At 38.2% G+C, this 25,921-nt stretch overlaps 1 protein-coding gene across 4 annotated transcripts in view; it reads right to left on the bottom strand.

Moving 5' to 3' along the window:
- Positions 1-25,921, bottom strand: part of LOC106060688 (uncharacterized) — a 132,629-nt gene that overhangs the window by 61,723 nt on the left and 44,985 nt on the right. Inside the window, exon 1 of one of the 4 annotated variants that reach the window (XM_056043032.1) lies at positions 18,058-18,187. The exons of the other annotated variants lie outside the window; for them this stretch is intronic. Coding sequence (XP_055899007.1) covers positions 18,058-18,106 — 49 coding nt within the window. The 5' untranslated portion in view covers positions 18,107-18,187. Of the gene's footprint in view, positions 1-18,057; positions 18,188-25,921 lie in introns of those variants that run through there. 4 annotated transcript variants of the gene reach the window in all.

The following is a 25,921-nucleotide window of genomic DNA, read 5'->3' as shown; positions in this document are numbered from 1 at the left end:
TTTTCTTGCATTATTCATTGCAGTAACGCATTCTCCTGACATCTATAGCTCATTATTCATCAATGGAGTTCGGGGCGAAGCCCCGCCGCCAAAAGAGTTTTCTTGCATACTTCACAGAAGAAACGTATTCTCCTGACCTAAAACTCATTATTCATACTATTAAAAAAGGACCCTTTGAATAATGTTGTACTTGAAAAATATTCTAATATGAATTTATAGGCCCTTAATACATTGCAAAAAATCCGATTTATTCCTTGAAAAGATAAGATACCCCACTTATTTAGATTTTGGCTTTCAGGATCTCCGCCGAAAAAAAATTATTCGATAAATAATATTCAATAAAAGTATAAATTGTGAGTTATAGTCCCAAATTTATTTAACTAGAAAAATATGAGATTGAGTAAAGGTTAGAAAAAGGCGACTATGAAAAAATGATTTGGGTTTAGAACTCATCTCAATCGTGACTCTTATACTGAAAAATTTCGTTTGAATTCTAATTTTTTGAATGCAAAGTCTTTCTTAAAATAGTTATGATAAATTCATGTGAAATTACATAAACTCTGTCTGGAAATGGGAGGGGCGGTAGAGTGAAAACGATTAATCCTCGCTTCTTTAATAATTTCTGCTAAAGATTGCATTTGGCATTAAAGAATAGGGGTGTGGCGACTCGATATAAGAATTTAATTTATTATATATATAAATTATATTAGTGACAGATGTTTTTGTTTTGTAATTTCCTAACTGTAATACAAAAAGAAAAAGTATTGGTTTGTCCGATGGGGGAAAGGCGATTGCATTAATCGCCCCTCCCACCTGGTACAACCCTTTTTCATTTAAATTTTACTAATGATAAAATTTGAGATTAGAGTGTGGTACGACATAATATACAATGAGTCCATATATCAATATGTAGTTTATATTATATAGATATTCAACTAATTTTGTTTACAAACTATGATTCTCCATAAAAATAGGACCGCCCCCCCCCCACTCAGAGGGCTAGAGTGGGAATGGCAGTACATGCAATTTCCCCCTCCCCCAACCTCATCGAAACGGCCAAGATACAAGAAGGCGAGCGACATAATATAAATCTATATATTAATTCAACTAATTTTGTTCACAAACTATGATTTCTCCATTAAAGTAGGACCGCCCCCCCCCCCTTAAAAAGTTTAGGTGGGAAGGGCAGTAGAGATAAATTGGCAAACAGGGAACGACATAATACAAAGATCGGTTAAAATATCAATAACAAGTTTTAATCACATAGATATTTAATTGATTCTGTTAGCAAGCTGTGATTTCTACAAAGAAATTGGACCGCCCCCCCCCCACTCGAAAGTTTATGGGGGGGGGGCGGGATTGATACCATCGCCCCCTCCCGACCCCACCAAATCGGCCAACATACTAGTGGGGGGGGGGCGAAATAATCTAAAAATAGGTTGAAATATAAATAATTAGTATATATTATTAACATATGTAATGAATTCGTATACAAATTGTGTGAATTCTATACTAAAATTCGTCCGCCCCCCCCCTTCGAGGGGGGGGGGTCGGCCGAGTGGGGGGGGCGATCGCCCCTACCGCCCCCCCCCTGGATCCGCCAGTGGGTCAGAACCTAGTTTATCACGATTAAGGTGCAGGTTTATCTTCCAATTATTCATACAGACTTTCAATAGTTGTTTTATTCTTGGGTTGATTCTATGAATATCCAGGGTTTTTAATAGCCAATCATGCGGAACTGAATCAAAAGCTTTTTTGTAGTCGGTGTAACACATGTGTAAATTCCTCTTTCTTCTATTAGCTTGGTGCAATATAATACCATCTATAGTTATTTTTATTATTATTATGTTAGAGAAGAATGAGCATTCATTCTCTGGCGCAGCCAGGGTCGAGTTTTGTTAAAGGGAAACCAAATTCATCGTAAATCCATTATCAGTTTCCACTGAGGAATTTTCTGGTGATGTGGCAGGTCTGCAGCAGTACCGCCCTCCGACAGGCAACGAGAATCTTCTTAGGAATGTTAAGTGTCTTGAAGGTTATTATTATTATTATTTAGATATTAAAGAATAATATTTCTAAATTTTCCCACAAATAGGTGATGAATATAAAAGTTTTTTTTTTAAATACCATCCTGTTTGTGTGATTTGAAAGTAAAATGTCTTACCCTAGGTCTTCGTTGTTTCTTCTGAAAGAAAGAAAAAAATGCGTTACATAGTGTAAATAAAAAAAAAGACAAAAGAGTTCCTCCTTCACAGCTCATCTTTATGTAACAAATTGATGGTTTGGGATTTCAGATAAGTCCCCTGAATACGAATGAGCAAACTCCACAGCTCTTTGAATTCATTTATATATTGTGAAGAAACGAGCTCCTTTAATTGTAAAGTGCCTTTGATTGTAAAGTGCCTTTGATTGTAAAGTGCCTTTGATTGTAAAGTGCCTTTGATTGTAAAGTGCCTTTGATTGTAAAGTGCCTTTGATTGTAAAGTGCCCCTGATTGTAAAGAATTTAATAGTAACGTATGCACAAGGCTAACATTTATATGCAAGTGACCCCACTAGATGTGTTTTTCTTCTCCTTGTTTACATCACACACGTGACTTCCCGCAAGTCCCCTAACTCCCAGGTACCCAACACTTATATATCAATTTTTTTTATTATATATGAAAGAAGTGCGTTTTGAGGAAAAAACCAAAACAACAAGAGAATTAAATAGAGGACCAGCAAGACTAAATATAGCTTTCGATGAAAATGAATAAATAAAGAAAAAAATACCTTTTTCTTCTTGTCTTCTTTCTCGTCCTTTTTAAGATTTTTAAACTGTAAAGAAAAAAAAAAGGCAAAAAAAAGTTAACTTTTACTACAACTGAATTTTGTGGAGGGAACACGAAGAAAGGGTCGACCAAAGAAAAGCTGGATGGACACTGGAAAAGAATGGGCCGGCCTCTCTCTTGATATCCTACTAGGAACATCCGCGGGAAAGTGGAGGGATTCGGTTACGCGAACGGTCACAGCGTCTCTCCGGCGAAAGTGAAGGGACGAGATGATTACGAGATGATGAGATTATCAGGTTTTAATTCAACGAGAAAATTGTAAAGACTTGATTCCTCATTTTTATCAAAACAGAGAAAAATTTTCTAAGAACGTCTACTGTAAGGTGATAAGGTCGAATTCAAACACGTTTTCCACTCTGCCTCTCTTACTCTTTCTGATTCTCACACGTATGTATGAAATGTGTCGTCATGAACAAAGCAATGCTGTAGTATATGGCTGCCTGGGTGTACGGTACACGCGCAAGACTTTCGTTCATTCCATGCAATGGCTTAGGGTTCATATGAGACCAATCGTTATAGAGGGTATAAATACCGACCCAAGACTTTGCAACAGTGGCGTAGCTAGGGTGGGAGAATTAGGGGGGGGGGTCCACATTTGAAAATCTTTCCAGGCCTCCACTTGATGGGGTCCCCAAATGTGTGTCCAAAATTTGTTTTTACATTCAATATTACGCCACTATCTCAAGTCCCACATAGCTCGAGGCCTCGTCTTACGAAAGGCCTTCTAAAACAGTTGGTCTCATTTCATACCTTTCCCGCTGCCACCCCCCGTCGTCCTTCGGGAGGTTTGGACTTGAATGTACATCATCTTCAACTCTGAAGTAACATGCAAAACATTTTAAACACAAACATTTACTTGTTTTCTCACATTCTTTTCATACTGTTTCTCTTTTTCTGTCTCTTCCTCAATTTTCTTTCTCTCTCTTTATCTTGGTGTCTCATTGTCTCTTCTTCAATCTAACTCTTTTTTTTCCTCTCTCCCTCTCTGGTTTTTCTTTATTGATTTCGCTTTCCCTTTTCTCTTTCTCTCTCATTTCTCTTTGTCGTATCAAAAGGACTAATTTGCGACTATGTAAACTTTAACCAATACTGTTCAGATTATCTAAATTCATTTCAAAACAGATCTGTCCATTATATAATATATAATGAAAGCTGCATTTGACGTGGGTGTCATGTGGCTGGTACAATGACCAACTGCTTTTAATTTCCCAAACGAATTCCAGGTACCTATTGAGTTGAGTGGACTCAGAGACGTCCTAAAAACTTCCAAAGAACAAATTAAATTTCTGTGCTGCATTTCAGCTCATGACGTTATTAGTCGAAGCCGGGAGCTTTACTTCTCGGGGGGCTAAAATTAAGTGTGGAAAGTTCAGATTTAAGAATACGTATAAGAAAAAAAAATGTTCAGATTTTGACCAGCACAGTTTATTCTGACATCGTTGTGATAGGAGCACTTCATGTTGCTTCCGTAATTCAGTAACAAATAACAAATTGTCACTCTTTATACTCTCGGAATGTGAACTTTTAAGAATTTCGGTTGTCTTTTGTTTTTACGGCTACACCAGTTTTCGATCCAATAAACTGAAATAATAATAAAGAGGGCGCGGTGGCTGAGTGATTAAGCACTTGGCTTCCGAACCTGGCGTCCTGGGATCAAATCTCGGTGAAGACTTTGATTTCTAATTTCGGGATTTTTAGGGCGCCCCTGACTCCACTCTGCTCTAATGGTCACCTGAGTTTAGTTGGGGAAAGTAAAGGCGGTTGGTCGTTGTGATGGCCACCTGACACCCTCGTAAACCGTAGGCCACAGAATCAGATGACCTTTACATCATCTGCCCTATAGAAAGGAGAAATAATTTTTTTTATAAGAAAAGCAGGGACGTTCACGTATGACATGTTGTTGAACCCTCTTAAAAGACCTAAAAATCTGTAGCCGGCGACCGGTCATTTCATCCCCGGTCACTTCATCCCTTGGTCACTTCATCCCCTGGTCACTTCATCCCCGTTCACTTCATCCCCGGTCACTTCATCCTCGGTCACTTCATCCCCGGTCACTTCATCCCCGGTCATTTCATCCCCTGGTCATTTTATCCCATGGTCACTATCTTGGCAGTGGCTCTAAAAGTCACCTATGACCGATCCTCGAACAGCGCAAGAGGTTGTGAGAGGCTACATGGGTCTAATTAAGTCCAAGTAAGAATCTGCATCAGTTAAGATAAAACGAGGACTTTGAGATTGATTCTTGACCTGTATGGTGACGTGTACGCACTACGCAAGACAGCAGGGTTTCTGTCCAGGGCTTTTGCAAGAGAGGATTTGAGCCTCTCAAGCCCTCACTCAAATGGTGTTTGATGATGATGATGATGATGATGATGATGATGATGATGATGATGGTGATGATGATGATGATGATGATGATGATGATGATGATGATGATGATGATGATGGTGGTGATGATGATGATGATGATGATGATGATGATGATGATGATGATTGATTGCGTACAATGACAAAAACACATGAACACATTAATACTTACTTTCTTTATCTTTTTAATCTTTTTCATCTGCAATAAGAAGGAGAACGAGATATTTTAGTTGATAAGTTTGTTCATTTAGAGACGTAAAGAGAAAGTAATTTTAAAAAAGTGTATCTCTAGTATCTATACTTAAACAGGTGCCCAAACTGAAGCGCCCAATTGCTTTTGCATGTACATTTATTCTTCAGGAAGTATATACGATTTGGAATAGAAATTGTTTCTCTATCATGTAAGTGATAGATCGACATTACAGTAGTGAGGTTAATTTTTTTTAATCTCTACAGACGTTTGTATTTTAAAAATATCTAAATTATAAAAATACACTACCCCCCCTCCTTTCCCCTTTTTTCATCACCTTAATATTTTTCTTTTGAATTGAGAGACACCAAAATAGAGATAGAAATATTTTATTATTAATCAAATACTTACTTTTGGTATTTCAACATATACTCAATCTATCAAATGGTTATTTCGGCTGGAAACACCACACCTATTTTGATCAGCTAATAGATTGGTCCACTTTATAACACTCACCAAACACAGACAAACACTACCCCTTTGAAGTCTAACAACACTTCTTTTTTTTTTACTGGATTTTTTGTTTTCTTCTCTTGCACCGTACGCATTGTAGCGCTCTACCAAATATACTTTTGACCTTTGATTTCTGTTATGTTTTCTTTACTCTTATTAGAAAAGCTAAGGAATTGGTAGAGACCAAAAATGTATTATCGGGAGGCCCGCATTATAACATCCCCCCCCCCCAAAAAAAAAAAACAAAAAAAAAAACACTACCTTCATATAGTCAACGATTTGCATTATTTTATGCTACAGACTTATCTGTAAACCCCTAACCCTAACCCTTTAAACAAAAAACCTTTGTTTAGCGATCAATAGCTGGACTTCTGGGCTGAGACTAAATTGAGATAATCTTATACTTACCTTTTTTTTCTTCATTGGTTCTGTCAAATACAAACAAAGCAGAAATTACCTCCACTGAACAAAACACTCATATTTCAATTTTAACCTATTATAATTAAAGGGAAGTAATAATAGAAAAGGGATTTTAAATTCAAAGATCATATTAAGTTTCAAAATGTTTTAAATGTGATTTCAACCAAATTAATTTCACTTCTGTCTCTAAAATAGTAAATACTAGACATATGTTAACCGCGACCCGCGGGTCTTTATTTGCGCATTACTGTCGATATAGTCACTGAGAGAGTTTTGTAAACAATTAAACGAAATAATAATGTAATAAGTAAAGCGAATGTGTCAATGTAAAAATAGCTAATAGGCTTAAATCCAATTTTTTTTTAAATTAAAACATTTGCTTTTGAATAATCTAGTGGATTGGATTTAGATGTATGTTAAACGTAGCTAATGATCCTTTCACGTTATTTCTCTTTCGCTACGAAAATAAAATTAGTTTTGCGATAATGGTTTACCCGAATTCGATACATTCTTATCTATTAAAAACGAAAAGAGCGATAGCTTTGTTAAATAAATGGGATTATAAAGTGAACAATTAAACGAAATAATTTTTAGTACGCGAGTCATGAATGAATATAGATCTAGGCCTATCTCAACTCGGCTTCGCAGCTTTCATAGGCGAATGTAACTTTAGAAAACCAAATTTGAATGTTTATTTGATCAAAATATGAAATGAATGGACTTCAATTAATATGTTTATGAGTTAAAGTATAAGACTATCTGTGCGAAGAGAAGTTTTATCATCTTAGTGTTGAATTAGAGTTTTAGATCTAGGGATGGGATTATAAAGTAACAATAAAACGAAATAATTTTTAGTACGCGATTCATGAATGAATATAGATCTAGGCCTTTAACTCGGCTTCGCAGCTTTCGTAAACGAATGTAGCTTTAGAAAACCAAATTTGAATGTTTATTTGATCAAAATATGAAATGAATGGACTTTAATTAATATGTTTATGTGTTAAAGTATAAAACTATCTGTGCGAAGAGAAGTTTTATCATCTTAGAGTTGAATTAGAGTTTTAGATCTAGGGATGGGATTATAAAGTAAACAATTAAACGAATTAATATTTAGTACGCGATTCATTACTGAATTGTCTAATGAAAGAATGTTCGTCAGGAAATCTGTAATCACAGATATAAGGAACTAATTAATGTAAAAAATGCTTTTGAAACACAAAATTGAAGGTTAATTTTATTATATAATGAAATCAATGGATCTTCTTTTGTATTTTCATGTGTCAAAGTAAAAAACTATCTGCGCAAAGTGTATTTCTTAAAATTAGATCTAGGTCTAAATCCTTTCTATCTTTTCTCATGTCAACATTGTAGACATGGCCTAGATCCATAAAATACTATAGCTGTAATAGAGTCGGACAACTTTATTTTTTTTTTGAGGGTCTTACATTTGTTTTAGGGCTACAATACATTCACTAAGGTCTAAGTTGGTACCCAAGGAACATTCCTGCCTAGTTTTATCAAGATTGGTCAAGCGGTTTTGATGTCTATAAGTAACATACATACATACATACATACATACATACCCCTCACATTCTACTTTATAATATAGATTAATGTTGTGCTACATAACCAACTGCATAACGCCGCAGCTTCTAATCAAACCTAATGTACAATTTACACAACGATAAAAACCAAAACATTATACCCTTTTTGAAACATAATATTGATACATTAAAAATTAATGAAACCAAACTCCAATAGAGCGACAGTACTCATTTAAATCGAACAATCTAAATAATTGGTTTAAAGAGCGCGAGATTTTAGTGCGTTAAGTATTATGGCGAACGTGAAAATCTACTCGTGAGACCATTCAGAATGAAACAATTTATGAAAATAACTCACCTGACGTAATGCTAGCACCTAGAAGAAGAAAAAAAAAATAATTTAAAAAATACGTATGTTTTAATTACAGAGACAGGAAGAAAAGTTTGTGCGACAAACATCTACAACAATACAGAGTTGTTTATTAGCCAGAGACATGATTTCTACTAAGTAAAGTAAAGTTCCCATTTCAGGCCTGCACAACGACCAACCACCTTTACTTATCTCCAACTAATGTCTGGTACTCATTAAAGCTGAGAAGTTTCAGAAGCGACATAAAGATCCCGAAAGAAAGGATTCGAACCCGTGACCTCCGGTTTGGAGCGCTTTACCAATCAGCTACAGCGACTCTTATTTCTAATAAACCTTCCTTGAATTTTTTACAATTAAAAAAAAAGTTAGGTTTTTCGGCCAAAATAAATAACGTATAGCCTGGTAACAAATCACAGACAAAAAAAAAAGTATTGTATTTTATTTCTTGTAAAAAATGTTTGTAAAATGTTTTACATGTTTCGGATGTTCCTTCAGAGTTGAAGATAGTTTACTTCCTAGTCCAAACCTCCCGCAGGACGACGGGGGATGGGAGCGGGCAGGGTTTGAACCCTCGACGGTCGATAAATCCGAACGACAGTCCAGCGCACAAACCGCACGACCAGGCAGCCGTCCTTACATTGAGCACTGCATAATCAAGTTCTATTAATTAATTTATAAAATTACAACGTCATACCAAAGTTTTCACTGTATCGCCAATTAGGTGGTTTCCAAGGATATACGTAAACGGTCATTTATTTAGGAAAAAGGTTAGAGGTCTTTTCGACATTCCCGTTCAGCGTCTAGGATTGCTGAATCCATAAGGAGTTTGCAAGCTAACCATAGGAGTTGATAGAAATAGTCTGGGGTCGTGATGGCCGAGTGGTTAGGCGCTTGGCTTCCGAACTTGAGGCTTTGAATCTTGGTGTATAGTTGAATTTTGAATTTCGGACTTTTTAGAGCACCCTTGAGTTCACCCAACTCTAATGGGTACCTGAATTTAGTTGGGCAAAGTAAAGGCGGTTGGTCGTGTGATGGCAAAATGACACCCTGAGCGTTAATCATTGGCCAAACAAATAGATGACCTTAACATCATCTGCCCTATAGGCCACATGGTCTTTCTTTTAAAAAGTCCAATTTAAAGATCGGCGGTTGTCAAGTAAGTTTTCCCTGACCGCTGGAGGAAAGCACATTAATCTAAGCATTAATTAAACATAATTAATCCACACTCGACAATTAATTCTTATATTTTAAAGCGAAAGGCTACTCATAGCAAATATTCACTGAACACTGTACAAAAAAAAGGTTCCCCCTTTAAGACCATGCAGTCTATAGAGCAAATGTAAAGGCCATCTATTTCTCTTTTACTTTGGCCAACAGCGCTCTGAGCATGCTATAAGCATGAAAGTAGCGCTATATAAAAGCTATAATCGCATATCGATTCTTAGTTTATAAATGAAAGGCTACTCATATATAATATGAAAAAAAAAGTTCCCTCTTTCAGACCAGGCGGTCTATAGGGCCATCTGTTTATCTTTTTCTTTGGCCCACGGCTAACAAGGGTGTCATGTGGACAGCATAATTGCCAACCCCTTTACTTTTTCCCCAACCTTTTCCAATGTCAGGTACCAATAAGAGCTGCGTGGACTCAGAGGCGCCCTAAAGATCCCGTAATAAAAATCTCAATCCCCACCGAGATTCAAACCCGGGACCCTCCAGTTCTGAGGCCAAGCACTTGACCACTCGGCCACCGCGAATGTGGGCTGCCATACTTTATTTATTTCCACAGAAACGTTTTGATCTATATACCGCAAATCCCAGCAGTACCATAAAGGAAATGAACAATGACCAATACATGTTTGTAATGTTTGCATTGGTCGATGAATCAAAAAACTAAAAACCCAAGTTTTGTTATTCGGTCTCTGTTAATTAATATGAAACTATTGTTACACTAAAAGAACAATGCTCAGCATCATTCAGCTATCACAAATTCTGTATTAAAGAAGGTTATTGTCTCAAAACATTCATTTACAGTGTGCCAGCATCTGGTCAGCGCTCTGGATTTGCATGTCTATCTGTGCCTTCGTGTCTTCCTTATTGCAATTAGCCCTCACGTCTGCAAAACACACTTTCATCTGTCTTACAATCCTAAAGAAAAAAAAAAAACTTGATATAGACATTTACAAACATGTATGATGTTAAAAAAAAACAAGCTTTGTTTTAAAAACCCAAGTTTTGTTTTAAAAACCCAAGCTTTGTTTTAAAAATCCAAGTTTTGTTTTAAAAACCCACATTTTGTTATAAAAACCCAAGCTTTGTTTTAAAAACCAAAGTTTTGTTATAAAAACCCAAGCTTTGTTTTAAAAGCCCAAGTTTTGTTTTAAAACTGGGTTTCCGAGCACAGAACATTTCTTCGTGTTAATACAAAGCTTATATCAACTCACTCTGCTGTCTGTCTGTCTTGTCAAAATTTCGTACACGTTTTTTCTACCAAACCCAATTTCGGATCAAGTTGAAATTTTGGACAAATAATTCTTCTACCTGACAACTCAAGAACAAATAAAAAGAAATAACCAATGAGTTAATTAACTATTGGTAATTAATTATTTTGTTTGAGATCTCGAGCAAAGGAAAAGAAATTGTAATTGACTGAAATGGTGGTAGTGCTGAATTTGTTGCCCCTATATGTACATCGTCGTCTGAATCTTGGTGAACACAGCATGAAAAATAGGACGAGACTATACAATCTCCACGGATGGCTGCCTGGTCGTGCGGTTTGCGCGCTGGACTGTCGTTCAAACCCTGCCCGCTCCCATCCTCCGTCGTCCTGCGGGAGGTTTGGACTAGGAAGTAAACTATCTTCAACTCTGAAGGAACATCCGAAACATGTAAAACATTTTACAAACATTTTACAAACATTTTACAAACACTATCAGAGTGTGGCTACCGTGATCGCTTGAGAAGCCTGAGAAGATTTCATCCATCAGTTGGAAATCAGGTAATCAGCCCGTTTTCTTATTTTTATAAATGCTTTGTTATTTCTAGTCTAGATCTATTACAAATTTAATTCCATGACTGATCCAATATAATGGACAGGGCCGGTCTTAGGCCACTGCAACCTATGCGGCCGCAGTGGGCCCCGCGCTTTCATAGGCCACGCGCTAATTCTAGGTTTAATTATTACATTGCAAAACAAATACGAAAACTTCCTGAAAATCTGAATTTATTAAAATCTACTGAAAACTCATACAAATTTCCTGAAAAATAGACAAAATTGTCATTTGTGGTGTCATTATTTGCGAAAAAAAGCCAATCCTACTCGCGATAAAAGAAAATAGGCATTGTCATCTTTCCTGTCCTTTATCGGAAGTTTCAATACTTTATTTACTTTTATAGTCACTGGTATATAAATATGCCATAGGTTGCAAGGTTCGTAAAGTAAAGTTAATTTCATCGCAATTTTACAATTAGTAAAGAATGAATAAAATTCAAAGTCGAACTTATTTTCTACTATTAAATCTTAATTTTCACTTATTATCCTTATTCCCACCCAGACTAGGCCCCGCGCAATCAGTTTCGCATAGGGTATATAAGTTTCCTGCAGGGCAGGAGTGGGGTGTCCCCAGCTCCGTGAGCTAAGGGGGGGGACCTGTCTGAGCAGTCACTCGACTTGTATGGTAGCTATGAGGCACTACGCCGAACTGCTAAGTTTCTTGCCTTCCTTTATGCTCGCTCTCCATGTGGATCTATTCAGTGACACTTTTTTTCCAGCTGCTAGTGTCGATTTTGAAGACTTTCATGTCGGGTTTGCATACATCCGTATAACCTATAAATGGGCGACCAGCAGCTCTCCTGCCTTCTGTTAGATCGCTATACAGAATGTCTTGTGGAAGTCGACCTACTGGCATTCTACGAACCAGCCAAGGCGTCTGCTTCTGATAACACAGCGGATGTCCTGGCACCCTGCTTTTCGTAGCACTTCCTCATTGGTCATTTATGGATACTATACTTAATATAAGCCTTGTTATTTTTTTTAACATATTTTTAAAATGTTTATTTCTTGTTTGTACTTGGCGGGCTACCATCACGTCCTAGAAGGGAAACAGAATTCAAATTTGTGCTGCCTTGCGGCTATACTCAAACACGGGAAAAGCTTTGAAAGTTAACTCCAAGAAAAAAAAATCAGGAGCCTGTGACCCTTGGGAAGCTTGCAGCGCACACCCTGGCAGAACGTGAGACGCCACTGATCCAAAACTGCATCGGCTACTTGCCCATCTCATTTAGATGGGAAGAGAACATCAAAGAATAGATAGGCCTGCCACTAAAAGAGATTCTACCCAAAGCAAAAAACAGAGAGGAACAGGGAAAGACGATCGACAATCCTTACATTGTGCCCCACAGGTCCAACAGACTAAGGCAGTGATGCCCAACATAAATCGACCTGCGGGCCATTTTAATTTCCGACACTGGTGTCGCGGGCCACATAAAAGAAAGGTACAGAAATGAAATGAAATTGACCTGAAACTATTTGATTAGAAACCCGTGGATCTAGCCCTTACATTCATTAACCCATAAGACGCGTGTGGTAGTTTAGCCTCTAAGCATCACAATTGTTATTCCATTTTGTTTGCACTCATTTTCTTGTTCATGCGTCAGAAAAAGGCTTCATTTCTCTACTAAAACTATGAGCAACAGTGTAGCTAGCTTTACCAACGGCTCATATTCTTGTCTCTTTTTGTTAAATATTAACATTACTCTTCCAATCTATAGACGTAGTTTTAAAATTTAACAATTTTTTGATCCAAATGACGTCAAATTTGTTTTATAATTGCGTTTCTTTAAAAAAAAAAACAGCCACACTTTATTGACAACTCAAATATATTGGCTTATTATCATGTTCTGCCAAAAATAGGAAAGTTTTTTTTGGCTTATGTTTGTTTCTTTTTTATAAATTCTACATTAAGAGTCTTATAAACGTACAAATGTTAAAGGTCATGGTTGGTACCAATCAATCGGAGTAAAATTGATGGCCCTAACATAGGTAAAGAGACATTTTTAAACCTTTTCTTTAAGGGGGGGGGGGGGGCGGATTTTATATACTTTGTGCCGACATTTCGGCGGGCCGGGTGGAACCACGTCGCGGGTCGGATCTGGCCCGCGGGCCGTATTTCGGGCATCACTGGACTAAGAGATGAAGATGACGTGGCGGAGGGGTGGTTTACTGCTATGGGGGCGACACTGTCACGACCATGGCTAATGTCCTTGCATTTATTTCATTTCTATCAGACGATTCAAAGTCGCTTCGTGTCTGAACGAGGCCATTGGGTATACTTACTGGCAAGTTTCTTCGTTTACTGTTGAGAGCTGATCCATGTTTTTAGGTGAACATCTCATGATATCAGAAATGCTGCAACCACCGTTACCTAAAGAAATGAAACAAAACATTTTTATCTTCAAGAGTTTTCATTAGGAGACACAGAACAAAGTATTTATATATGCTGGTTGGGGGGGGGGGCAACGTTTTTAGAATTGAGAGGCAGAGAGGTGGGAGAGAGAGACAGAGAGGTGGGAGAGAGAGACAGAGAGGTGGGAGAGAGAGACAGAGAGGTGGGAGAGAGAGACAGAGAGGGGAGAGAGAGACAGAGAGGGGAGAGAGAGACAGAGAGGTGGGAGAGAGAGACAGAGAGGTGGGAGAGAGAGACAGAGAGGTGGGAGAGAGAGACAGAGAGGTGGGAGAGAGAGACAGAGAGGTGGGAGAGAGAGACAGAGAGGTGGGAGAGAGAGACAGAGAGGTGGGAGAGAGAGACAGAGAGGTGGGAGAGAGAGACAGAGAGGTGGGAGAAAGAGACAGAGAGGTGGGAGAGAGAGACAGAGAGGTGGGAGAGAGAGACAGAGAGGTGGGAGAGAGAGACAGAGAGGTGGGAGAGAGAGACAGAGAGGTGGGAGAGAGAGACAGAGAGGTGGGCGAGAGAGACAGAGGTGGGAGAGAGACAGAGAGGTGGGAGAGAGAGACAGAGAGGTGGGAGAGAGAGGCAGAGAGGTGGGAGAGAGAGACAGAGAGGTGGGAGAGAGAGACAGAGAGGTGGGAGAGAGAGACAGAGAGGTGGGAGAGAGAGACAGAGAGGTGGGAGAGAGAGACAGAGAGGTGGGAGAGAGAGACAGAGAGGTGGGAGAGAGAGACAGAGAGGAGGGAGAGAGAGACAGAGAGGTGGGAGAGAGAGACAGAGAGGTGGGAGAGAGAGGCAGAGAGGTGGGAGAGAGAGACAGAGAGGTGGGAGAGAGAGACAGAGAGGTGGGAGAGAGAGACAGAGAGGTGGGAGAGAGAGACAGAGAGGTGGGAGAGAGAGACAGAGAGGTGGGAGAGAGAGACAGAGAGGTGGGAGAGAGAGACAGAGAGGTGGGAGAGAGAGACAGAGAGGTGGGAGAGAGAGACAGAGAGGTAGGAGAGAGAGACAGAGGTGGGAGAGAGACAGAGAGGTGGGAGAGAGAGACAGAGAGGTGGGAGAGAGAGGCAGAGAGGTGGGAGAGAGAGACAGAGAGGTGGGAGAGAGAGACAGAGAGGTGGGAGAGAGAGACAGAGAGGTGGGAGAGAGAGACAGAGAGGTTGGAGAGAGAGACAGAGAGGTGGGAGAGAGAGGCAGAGAGGTGGGAGAGAGAGACAGAGAGGTGGGAGAGAGAGACAGAGAGGTGGGAGAGAGAGACAGAGAGGTGGGAGAGAGAGACAGAGAGGTGGGAGAGAGAGTCAGAGAGGTGGGAGAGAGACAGAGAGTCGGGAGAGAGAGACAGAGAGGTGGGAGAGAGAGACAGAGAGGTGGGAGAGAGAGACAGAGAGGTGGGAGAGAGACAGAGAGGTGGGAGAGAGAGACAGAGAGGTGGGAGAGAGACAGAGAGGTGGGAGAGAGAGACAGAGAGATGGGAGAGAGAGACAGAGAGGTGGGAGAGAGAGACAGAGAGGTGGGAGAGAGACAGACAGAGAGGTAGGAGAGAGAGACAGAGAGTTGGGAGAGAGAGACAGATTGGTGGGAGAGAGAGACAGAGAGAGACAGAGAGAGGTGGGAGAGAGAGAGGTGAGAGATGAGACAAAGAGAGAGAAAGAGACAGAGAGATGGGAGAGAGGGAGAGAGGTGGGAGAGATAGAGACAGAGAGAGAGAGAGACAAAAATTGAGAAAGAAGAGAAAATTAGAAAAGAGAGAGACTTATGAAAACTATTGTTCTTATAGACATTGCCTCCTTTAGTGTCTGTATGCATCTTATAGAGAAGAGAGATTATTTTGCTCTTCATAACAATGAATTTTAGATATTAAAAAAATTGGAACATATAACTATCTACCCCGGAAAAAAAAATCCTGGTTAAGCGAATATATAGATCTATTATTTATAATATTCTAATGATAGTCATTTAGATCTAGACTTAGAAGATGGTGCGCTAAATGTTCCTGAACATAATTTATTGAACTCCTTAATGACTAGGGCCTAAATGCTGAAATACCCGTATATTTAGAGTAAATATTTTCTAGGCAAATTAATTATATATATATATATATATATATATAATTTGAAAAAAAAATATAGCGGTCAAACCAGAGTTTGTAATTCTTTTCCCAACGATAAGATGAACTGTCTAATTTCTAGTAAAATCGTTACAGCCGTTTTCGTAAATCGCGTCCACCCACTTTTCGCCCACCTAGATGGTATTGCCCACTCCGAAAGTGTGGATGTTAAGGCCTCTTTCAGTCGCGAGGCGACTTATGATCATGTCGAGGAAATAAGATAAATGCCTGGACATTAGCTGTGGTCGGAATGATTTCGCCCCCATATCAGTTCCGCCTTCTCTACACCCAGCTTGTGTATCTAAGGGAACGGCTAGTGCCCATAGAGTTTGAGGTCAGCGGCGTAGCAGGATCTACCAGGGTATAGTACAGAATGCTGCAAACTCCCGAAGGGTCGCCGGCTTCTGATTTTTCATCAGAGTTGACTCCCTAAGCCTTTAAGATTATTGAGTAAAGCTGCAAGGCAACAGAGGTTTGAATTCAGAGTTTTCCTTCACCTAGGTGGGTAGCCAGCAATGACTAACGAGCCCCTCCTGTCTGAATCTTACTGGTTCAGGCGTCAGTTACTCGCCTTCGCCTTTTCATCTGTTAGTGTAAACTGTTCTGCCGGACTCAATATCGGAGCCGCACCTGAAGGCCAACAGTTGAACTGATTATCAGAGGCTTTTTGAGACGCATTAGGAAGTATTTTATAGGTAGTGGAGTGCTTATATCCATTACCACTTCCGGTAATGACAAATTTGCGGAACCGTAAGAGAGTGACCTGAATAGAGGTCATGCAAAAATCATAGACACATTGAGGGAACTCGAATAGAGAAAAAAATGAGTGACAAATATATAAGGGTATAGGAGAAAGAGATTCCAAGATGTTTGGAAAAGGAAGAGAGAGAGAGAGAAAGTATGTGTGTGGTTGTGTGTTTGTGTTAGAGCGTCAGAAATACAAAATTGTCATTCTTGACGTTACTAAGTTTAGACATGTAAATAAATTGTTTGTGTTTCCGTGTTTGAAACACTTACAGAGGGTGTTGAACTGCTGTCCTAGCAATGTCTTCATATGGTTCAAATGGTTTTTTATTCCGTCATTCGTGCACGTAGCAATGGCCGCGTCCAGACAACTAAAGGCAGCGCTGAACTTGCTGAAAAAAAAATGAAATTAAAGTATCAGAAAGTAAGCTAGGTTTACTAAAAAAAAGGGGGGGGAAGAGAAACAGACAGAGAGACGATAGACAGGGAAAAAGAAATTGAGATAGAGGAGGGGTTACTCTAAATATATATATATATATATATATAATTTTAGAAAATAAAGTTACATGTGTCGGCTCCGTCTTTTATTTTATACTTTAACGTTTCCTAAGATACTGAAATGAATGATAGACTTATAATTGGTCTGCCCATTATTTATTATTTCATAATCAACTGAATAAACATTTAAACAAAGTTGTACTTTAGGATATACACATTTCTCTCTCCCTCTTTTTTCTCTATCTCTCTCTCCCTCTCCATTAATCCATCCAACTATCTTTGTTTAAGTGTATTTATATATATATATATATATATATATTAAGTGTATCTATATATCTGTATATATAAATATGTAAATGACTTGACCTAGATATACAAATGTTACACTATATATACTACACTATATATTTATACAAACAAAGCGACGCAAATATAAACTAACTAACCACCTTACACAATGTCATTCTCTCGTTCAATATCATGTTTTCAATTATTTTTTTTAAACTGCTACACAAACTCGAATTGAGCCGGGCTAAATGGCTAGTAAAGAATCTAAATCGAAGCACAATCTACTTACGGACACATTTGATCTAACTGATCCCTTTGCATCTCTCCTGTTTGGATCGATCTGACACACTCATTTCCTTCATGTAAACAAGCTTGGCTGATACTAAAGAAACCTGTAGAAACATGTTCTCAAATTTCTAAGCTCTATTAACACAAAGAGATTTTTTTTTTATGTTGTTCAGTCAGTAACACGAAAGTTCAGGTTTAGTATAGCATCTTTTTTCTTATTGCCATCTGGGTTGCGATACTTCTGCAGCAACTGACAAGCCCTTATGAATCTACTTTTTGTGATGGTAATTGTGGTAATTTCAATACGCATATTTATATTTATTTTTCACAATAAAGAACATAATAAAATTGACACAAACATATATATCGCATATAGGATACATTGTAATATTAGAAAAAGAAAGTTACATCTAAATAATGTGTTACTAATGTTACGCTAATATTTGTTACTTTTTACCCCATAGAGTTAAAGTCCAAACACAGAAAAAATAAACCGAGTGACCCATTTTCGATAAATGGAGTAAAAAAAAAATATTTTTATTTTTGATCGTCTGCTGTGAAGTTTCAATTTAAAAAAAAACCCGAACTGGATACCAACGTCTGCCCAGGGTCTCTCCACTAATGTCTAACTGGGTTATATATGTATGTCTGTATTATTCTGTCAAACCTTACCCACCTCCTTCGCCGTCATTCAGTAGTAATTTAGGTCAAACAGTCCAACAGAAGGAAAGGTCAGAATTGGAAATAATTGCAGACTATTAACTGTAGCAGTTCACCCCTCTCCCAGTGCCACTAGTATACAGATGCGAGTTTTAATACTAAACTAAAACATAAACCGTCACAAACAATGGATCAATGCACAATAACTAAGTTCACTCGTAATGAAGTAGATTAACGAACTTGAATACGGAATGGGTCACAGTTCGAGTTAGTCATTAAAAGCGATGTTATCCCTTCAAGAGCCTAGCAGTGACTGTCCTAACCTCTAAGGCAATACCTATGTTGTCACTAAAATGCCGCTTTCAAAGTCTGTCTACTATAGTGCGTTTCTCAACTCTCAAGTAATCAAAGTGTCTAAGACCTAAGACTTTTCACAGTGGAGTGGAGTGACTATATCCATAACCATTTCCTTCATAAAAACCTTTCGTAGCTATGAGAGATATTCTCGTGGAATAAATCTATATGATATATCATTCTCTTAGAATCCTCTCTGGAATACTCGATACACTATAACGAATCTCCACCCTGGGACGAAAGCCCTCTTCCTACTATAAGGGACCATATTGAAAACATAAAAAGAAAATCTGATTACAGACCAACAGAGCTCAAGGAAATAGTGAACTGTTTTCTACATACCAATTACCCTAGCAATCAGTGGATCAGAGTTTACTCGGATGGCTCATCCCATAAAGCCACCACAAATGGAGGAGCTGGAATACTTATCGAATGGCCAGATGGAGGAAAACTAGAAAAATCCATTGCAACTGGAGAGCTCTCTGACACTCACAGAGCAGAAAGGGAAGCACTAGCACTAGCTGCTACCATGCTAGCAAATCATCCAAGTTCCCCTCACAGTCAGATTGTCTTGCTAATCGATGTAAAAACAACCCTCCAAAGCTTGCAAAACTCTGATTCCTCTTATATTAAAAACCTCAGAACAGCACTTACAAAGCTCAACAACAACAGCAAAAAACTGTTATTCAATGGATACCAGCTTATATACAACTAGCAGGAAATGAGAAGGCTGACTCACTCGCCAAGAGTGGGAGAACTAACTCTCAAAGAAACTCTGCACTCTATCCAGAAGAAATGAAGAAATTAATTGTAAACAAAATAAATGAGAAATGGACGAGCTCTCATCCAAATCACAAGAAAGATGACGCTTACTATAAGCTATCCCGACAAGACCAACGTCTAATCTTTCGACTCAGGACCGGACACAACAGAATGCGACAACACATGCACCGGAAGCTCAAAATTGGAGCCAGTGAAATCTGCCCATGTGGAGTATCACCAGAGAATGCCGACCACGTCCTCCAAAACTGCTCTCTTTACCAAGAGGCCCGTATAAGACATTGGCCCCAAATCATCCCAATAGAAAGAAAACTATACGGAGAGCTCCCTGATTTGGAAACCACTGCGCAGTTCATCTCATGTATTGGTCTAGTCATCTGAACACTCCAACATAACAATGAGAACGAAGAAGAAGAAGAAGAAGAAGAAGAAGAAGTTCTCTTAGAGTTCTTACGGGCATACAAAGAGAGACAGGGAGAAATAGAGAGAGAAATACAGAGAGAATAAGAAAGAAACATATACAAAGAGTGATAAAATAGAGAAAAGGAGAGAGTGAAAGAGATAGAAAGAGAGAGAGGAAAGAAAGAAAAAGAAAACCAACGTTAAGACTAAAAAAAGACGACTTAAATCAAGCCCTGATTCAAATGTTTTCAGTAAAGAATTGAACAAATACATAACACGGACGTGAACATTTTAAGAACCCTCTTAGGTAGAGATAGGTCAGGCTGTAATAGAAACTCACTGACTCCTTACAATATTGAAGCTTCACACTAAATATAAACAGAATGACAAATGATAGACCGCCATCAGTTTTTAAGACATTTGTTCAAGCTGTTTCATTTAAATACAATACGTCTTCGTCGGTTTAGTTGCACTACCTGCTGGAAGATCCAACGACTGACCATCAACAGTGTGATAGTGATAACAAACTCACATTGAAATCTATATTTTAAAATACTTTTTTCTTAATTACGGACAGATGAATGTCTGGTATATCTATATCTATTGTGATGTACTTGTTCAGGCTGTCTTGAGGTAACACTAGATGAATCAATTACTCTGCAAGCGTTTGAGTTTTATTGTTCGGGTGTATTCAGTGTAGTTGATCAACAATACAGAATAAACAAGACGATCGATTTAACGAGTAAAGAGATGTGGTCAACACTGATGAACAATTTATAAGATATTTATTCTAATAGAAGGCCACAGTAGAAGTCTCTGTTACTAAACACGTCTTTACCCTAGAGAATTCTATCGCTAACTGATTTTCCAGTCTCTAACCCAAAATATCCCAAGCGTCACTAGTCCCGTTCAATAGACGTCTTCTATGGTGCATCGCTAAATAACTAATACTATAAACTAGGTGTCTAACACTATATCTATATTGATAGATATAGATATAGATAGATAGATAGATAGATAGATAGATAGATAGATAGATAGATAGATAGATATAGAATGTATATGTTCTATAGTCCTCCCTCCTAATAGAGATTTATCTGCAAGTAAGCATACTCGTAGATTTGTAGCTTCAAGTCCAGCCCTTTAATTGACCTTTTTTCGACAATTAAACAAATTCATACCCGGTTACACGTGTAGAGGTGGGGCTTGAAGTCCTGCCCCTAATAAAGATTTTCTACCAAGTAAAGAAACTCAGTTCCCTTGGTGTCAAGATGGTGACCTTACGTCCATCCTGACTTACTGTGGTCACCTGAATTTAATGTCATGGACTTGTCAAATAAAAGGGGCAGACTTTAACATGCATGACTAGATTGACCTAGAAACATGAGTAGGACGAAATGATGTGTTTTTTTTTTTTTTTTTTTGAAGTAACGTCTATATTTTATAAGATAATGGTGTTAAAGTCATCTGTTTGTCTGGCCAACGGTTAACATGGTGCCATGTGGCCAGCATATCGACCAACGGTCATTACTTTCCCCAACTAGTTAGGTACCCAATAGAATTGGGTGGATTCAGGGGCGCCCTAAAAATCCCGAAATTCAAAATCCAAGTCTTCACCGAGATTTGAACCCAGGACCCCAGGTATTATCTCCTAATTTGAAGGAGAATCAGAAATATCTAAAACACTTTACAAACATAATATTATTTTCACTTGATAACAAATTGAGCAGCCAATTATAAACAATGAGACTTGTGAACCTTTTGACCAGAAAATGACAGTAGAAGAACTTAAAGACTCGTTTGGCCTTGATTTTCACAATTGAATAATTGATTTAAAAAGCGAAACTTTTTCACTTCCAGATGTTTTAGTCGTTTCAGCAGAGCCATATCAGAGCTTTGCAAGATTTAAAATTATCGTGATAAGATATTGTCGATATATTTTTTTAGTTTCTGCTATTTAAAAGAGACGGACATATGGACAGACAACAAAACGTAAAAGCGGCTTTCTCCTTTTAGGGCCTGTTGAAAAGTGTGTAGTTAGTTTGTATATGCGTTATTTCGACGTAACAGAGGTGCCCACGGAAACGCTTCAAAGACCAGCTTAGGCGCCAACTTGCCTTAGCTGACATAGAAGAGAGCACTTGGTGACATGCGGCTTCAGAACGAGACAGCTGGAGGTCACTCACAAATGCGGCGGCATACACATTTAAGACCAAACGAAAATCTACTGCCGAGGACAGACGCAGACGGCTAAAAGAAAATCTTAATCAACCATCGGCGGACAATGTTTATGCTTGTCCTCGATGTGGCAAAATATGTAGGTCACAGCTTGGGCTGTGTATCCACGGAAAATACTGCATTCCTCATTAATCTTCGGACTCGAAGACAAGCCTTATTATTATTTTTATTATTATTATTATTAATAATAATTATCTCAGTAATACGTGGAACTATGTATTTATGCACATTTTACAATTAGTTTCGTGGGGCAGTGGTCTTTAGCAACCAGCAGTCAGGACAATTAAGGTTAGTACATTTCTCTTTCCGGTTCAACTCAGACAAAGGTCAAACATCATTATAGTATTTCTCAATGCATGCTACATTTAGTCGGATTTGATCGAAACAATCACTACAATGACTAACAAAGAGTCTCAAATTGGAAAAAAAAAACTACTCTTATGCCCAATGGTGTGGCACAAGAAGTCCATTAATAGTAAATAGTCTTATTGTAAGAGAGTGATCCACTTTTAAAGTCAGAGACTGTCTTGGAAACATTTTTGATAGTTGTCGTTTGACGTTGCATTACTTATTATTCGAATGTGTACCTCATCGGGTCAAAGGTTACTTCAAGGATAATCAAGATTTAACTATACCATTATAATGTAGTGGGGAGCCGGGGTTTCGGGCCGCACTGGGTGACGCCGACCCAAGTGACGCAACTGCACAGGCGTTCCTAGTGCGGCAGCTCCTTGGATGCACTTTGTTTGATAAGAACATTGACTTTAGACTGGACTGTTTCTCAAACGTTGACTTATGACTCTTCCAGATTAAATAATTTCCGTTTGAATCCACTCTCACTTTAACTTTGATGGCAATTAAATTATTACAAAGCTTTATATCAACTCACTCTGTCTGTCTGTAAAAATGTTTGTTTGTAAAATGTTTTACATGTTTCGGATGTTCCTTCAGAGTTGAAGATAATTACTTCCTAGTCCAAACCTCCCGCAGGACGACGGGGGATGGGAGCGGGCAGGGTTTGAACCCGGGACCATCGATAAATCTGAACGACAGTCCAGCGTGCAAACCGCACGACCAGGCAGCCTTCTGTCTGTCTGGCAAAAATGTTTGTACACGTTTTATCTCCGACACCCAATCTCTGATTTAGTTGAAATTTTGCACAATTATTTCTTTTACGTGACAATACAAGAATCATGAAAAACAAGGTTACAAAGACAGTTTGTGTGGAAACACAAACTCAGAATCGGCCCATGAAGAGGTCCGCTGAGGCAGTTAAAAAGGCAGGTTTTTTTAGAAAGAATATCAGAAACTATGAGCTAAAAACTATTTACAACTCAGGGGAGTAGCTACTAATTTGCCCTCATGTAGGGCGCCGGGGGAGGCTTGACCTCTTTCGGGACCCTACATTTGGAGTAATATTTAATATTTAATGTAAACAAAAAATACTCATTTGATGGGAGATTTTCAAATTCTCTCCTCGCCCCCCCCCACCCTAGCTACGCCACTGCAACAATAACAACAACAACAAAAATATACAAAAAGAAGAGACGTGCTCGTGTCGAAAGTGTTAGTGATACAGTTGTATTGTTCGACTAACGACTTTATATCACAGGATATGGAAAAATTATTATGCTTTTCTATTATTAGTGCATTGTTAATATTCATGTGTATTCAGTGAACTGATGGTTATGAAGCTTTAGTTAAATCCTAGGTGTCACTTACAAAGACCGCATCACGAATAAAGAGATTAGAAACATGATAAATGAAGCAATTGGATCCCAGGATGACCTGCTAACCACTGACAAAAAAACGTAAACTTAGCCTGTATGGCCACATCACAAGGTCTTCAGGGCTCCAAAGACCTTTCTTCGGGGAGCAGTACCAGGAAGAAGAAGAAGTCAAAGAAAGCGATGAGAAGACATCAAAGAATTGAGAGACCTGTCAGTGAATGAAATTGTATCAAATGCAAAGGACAGAGAGGAATGGAGAAAGACGGTTGACAGATCTTGTGGGGTGCCCCAACGACCTAACATATAAAGGGATAGGAGAGGTTGAAGGCGAACTTCGATGAGTATCTGACGTGATAGATGTTATGGATTGATTACGTTATTGTTTTGTAAAAAGTTATTCTCTTATTTAAAGTCTCAACAAATACAACTTTTCCTTTAGTTATAGGTAGATTGTGATATACTGGATTTATCGTCTATAGTATGAAACACTACTTATTTATTGTTGCTTTAAATTAAATTTCACTTGTATGCATACTGAATAGATTTTTTTCCCTTTTAAAAAAAAATGTAAACATTTTTTGAAAAATGTAAATATTTTTGTAATACTGAGATTGCTTAACTTACTTCTGTGATTTTTAATTATTCCTTTTTACACAAAAAAAAAATATAATCAATAGCTTAAATGTGTTAAAGATATGGTAAATAGTCATCTCCCTTACTAACTAGTCTCCCATGTAATGTTGAATAGTTATAAGAAAAAAAAGTGTATTTTTATGAAAAATAACAACAACAACTGCTTGCATAGTTAATTTAAAAAAAAAAATAATAATAATTTTTCGCTTTCAGAAAAGAAAAAAAGTAACCGTTGCATCAGATTATTGTCGTAGGATCTGGAGGAATTTGTCTGCGTATTCTCTAACTATTTTCCATAGTGATTCTCGGTGGACAATATCAAACGAAAAAAAAGTAACAACACTCTAGAAGACGCTTCAACAAGACGCTTTTCTTATCACAGAAGGAAAAAAGAAGCGTTATATAGACGGCTAGAAGTAGGTGACATTCGACGGTTCCCTTCTTGAGTATTAAACGTGTTTGATGTACAACACTGGCGTCGACTCCCTATATTGATTGGTTTGGGCCTTTCGCCGGTGTTACTGAATTAGTTTGAACGCTACCTCCTGTTTATTTCATTCGACACCGCGGAAGAGCCTTAACAGGCAAAGGGGCTGATTGCGCTTGGGCCAATGACTCTTGACCAGTTGGGGGCCCACGTGAGAACTTAGGGATGACACTAAAGGAAATAAAATGATCCCAGTGTTGTAAATCTGAAAAGCTACCTTCCAATAGCCAAAGCGTTGCATGAAACTTATGTTACTTTTAAAACATGAACCCGAGTTTTAAGCTTAGAGTTAATGCACCAACTGTTTGGGTCACGTTAATGTAAGAAACTACTTTCCATCAGGTATTTTGTAATGCTGGCTAGACCTAAGTGGACGCTAGGGTTTAAACCCATCGTCCCATTCTTTTTTTCCATGCATATTCACAAACCATTACTAGTATCGGTTTTAAAAGGGAAAAGGGGGGGGGGGGCTAGAGAGAGAGAGAGAGAGAGAGAGAGAGTTTGATTCGGTAAATAGTAATGTGTTGTACAGAAAAAATAAGGAAATAGGTGGGGTAACAATAACAACTAGCGAATTAGGTCTATAGGGATAGCCCTAAAGGCCTCGGATGAATATTTCGACACATCTAATTATTCAATTTTCTTAAAGCTTAATATGTATCTTTTATATTTTGTATTTAAAATATTTAAATTCTACTCCTTTCTCTAATATAAGATACTACTTGTGAATTATGAGAACTTACAAATAACAAACATAAAAAGCCCACAAAAGAGCAAGATGGCTCATAAAGCCCAAAAAAGAGTACTTGCTACTCTAAAAAATCAATTTTCTATCGACGCACTCTCAAAACGATCATGTTCTATCGTCAACAGTGGTATATAATAACATTATTGTCTTTTGTGTTATTGTAAGTTAAAATAAAATCCAAATGAATAACAAAAAGAGTCTGTGAGTTTAACTAACAAAAAAATGTCATTCTAAAACTTTTTATTCAATCAGATTTTTACTTATCACATTGTTTTGTTGTCTTCTGTAT

Source organism: Biomphalaria glabrata, chromosome 10 (assembly GCF_947242115.1).
Source record: "Biomphalaria glabrata chromosome 10, xgBioGlab47.1, whole genome shotgun sequence".
In the NCBI taxonomy this organism is placed as follows: Eukaryota; Metazoa; Mollusca; class Gastropoda; family Planorbidae; genus Biomphalaria; species Biomphalaria glabrata.
This window is presented reverse-complemented; position numbering and strand designations above follow the sequence as displayed.